This window comes from Otolemur garnettii, unplaced genomic scaffold (genome assembly GCF_000181295.1).
Source record: "Otolemur garnettii isolate 467f Iridium unplaced genomic scaffold, OtoGar3 scaffold00176, whole genome shotgun sequence".
Taxonomy (NCBI): domain Eukaryota; kingdom Metazoa; phylum Chordata; class Mammalia; order Primates; family Galagidae; genus Otolemur; species Otolemur garnettii.
The window spans coordinates 2,202,841-2,204,989 of NW_003852571.1; the positions used below are offsets into that span (position 1 = coordinate 2,202,841).

General features: G+C 39.2%; 1 protein-coding gene across 1 annotated transcript in view; it reads right to left on the bottom strand.

Annotated features, from left to right (window-relative positions):
- The window catches only part of CEP192 (centrosomal protein 192), a 152,351-nt gene that overhangs the window by 137,208 nt on the left and 12,994 nt on the right, over positions 1-2,149 (bottom strand). The window contains exon 4 of the mRNA XM_023519469.1: positions 462-520. Coding sequence (XP_023375237.1) covers positions 462-520 — 59 coding nt within the window. The remainder of the gene's footprint in view (positions 1-461; positions 521-2,149) is intronic.

Genomic DNA, 2,149 nt, shown 5'->3' on the forward strand with positions numbered 1-2,149 from the left:
TTGGGCAACAATTAGTAAAATATATGTTTGGGTTGCTGAAGGTTTTTAGTAAATAGACTTAAAATAATTACTAGTAAACTCTCACTTCGAAAAATTTTCTTAATTTCTTGATTAAATTACCCTGCCTCAACCATCCTTAGATAAATATTTTATAAGGAAATCACATGTTCTGAGTATTTAAAATAACCACCAGTGATTAAAAAACACTAAGTAGTAACTTGCTAACAAGTAGTGACTTGGCACATCAAAAAACATGCAAAACTAAAGGAGAAAAGGCTTCACTGGGTTTTACAGCAGCTTTCTGATTTTGGGTAGAACACTGAAGAAGAGAGTTTGAAAGTTGTTGTATACTGTTAACGATAGTCTGCCCATGTCCTGCCTGAAATACCATGATTGTTTATGAAAAGTATCTTTAATAAAGCTAGATACAGTTTGGCTTGGGGAAAGAAAAAAAGCTTTACCTTGTCTTCTTTATTATTCATCCATGATTGTAAATGAAAATCACTAGCTGAGTCTGTTTAAGAAAAAAATAAAAAGAGAGACCAGGTTATTCTATCAACTAAATAGCCAACAATACATAAAAATATCAAATGAAGGCCTGGCGGCTATAGCACAGTGGTTATGGTGCCAGCCACATGCACCAAGGCTAGCAGGTTTGAGCCCGGCCCAGTCCCAGATAAACGACAATGACAACTGTACCGAGAAGATGGCTGGGCCTTGTGACGGGTACCTGTGGTCCCAGCTACTCGGGAGCTGAGGCAAGAGAATCACTTAAGACCAAGAGTTTGAGGTTGCTCTGAGCTGTGCTACAGAGGGCAACATAGTGAGATTGTGTCTCAAAAAAAATAAAATAAAATGAACATTTTTATCTTGAAATAGAATAAAAGCACTTTTAAATGATGGCATAGGAATTCATCATGGATGAGTTGAATTAAAAAGAAAAGTGCTAAAGCAAGCAGATAGCCCTCAGAATCGGAAAAGATATTTGCAGGTTATGTCTCTGACAAAGGTTTAATAAGCAGAATCGACAGAGAACTCATAACAAGAAAAGAACAAGTGGGGCGGTGCCTGTGGCTCAGTGGGTAGGGTGTTGGCCCGATATACGGAGGGTGGCGGGTCAAACCCAGCCCCAGCCAAACTGCAACAAAAAAAAAGCCAGGCATTGTGGCAGGTGCCTATGTTCCCAGATACTCATGAGGCTGAGGCAAGAGAATTGCCTAAACCCAGGAGTTGGAGGTTGCTGTAAGCTGTGATGCCACAGTACTCTACCGAGGGAATTAAAGTGAAACTCTGTCTTTCCAAAAAAATGAAAGAAAAGAACAAGTGATCCCATCTCAGGGTGGGCAAGGGACTTGAACAGAAACATCTCTGAAGAAGACAGGCACATGGCCTACAGACAGACACATGAAAAAATGCTCATCATCCTTAATTATCAGAGAAATGCAAATCAAAACTACTTTGAGATACCATCTAACCTCCAGTGAGATTAGCCCATATCACAAAATCCCAAAACCAGAGATGCTGGCTTGGATGTGGAGAAAAGGGAACACTTATACACTGCTGGTGGGAATGCAAACAAATATGTTCCTTTTGGAAAGATGTTTGGAGATCACTTAGAGATCCAGAAACAGACCTGCCACTTGATCCTACAATTCCTCTACTAGGTATATATCTAGAAGACCAAAAATCACTTTATAAGAAAGATATTTGTACCAGAATGTTTATTGCTGCCCAATTCATAATCGCTAAGTCATAGAAGAAGCCCAAGTGCCCATCAATCAATGAATAGATCAATAAATTGTGGTATATGTACACCGTGAATATTATGCAGCCTTAAAGAAAGATGGAGACTTTATGTCTTACATGTTTACATGGATGGAGCTGGGACATATTCTTCTTAGCAAAGTATCTCAAGAATGGAAGAAAAAGTATCCAATGTACTCAGCCCTACTATGGAAAAGGGAGTTGGAGGGGATGGGGGTGGGGGAGGGTAATTGGTGGGACCACACCTACGGTGCATCTACAAGGGTACATGTGAAATTTACTAGGGGTACAATATAAATGTCTAAACACAATAACTAAGAAAATGCCATGAAGGCTATGTTAACCAGTTTGATGAAAATATTTCACATTGTATATAAAACCAGCA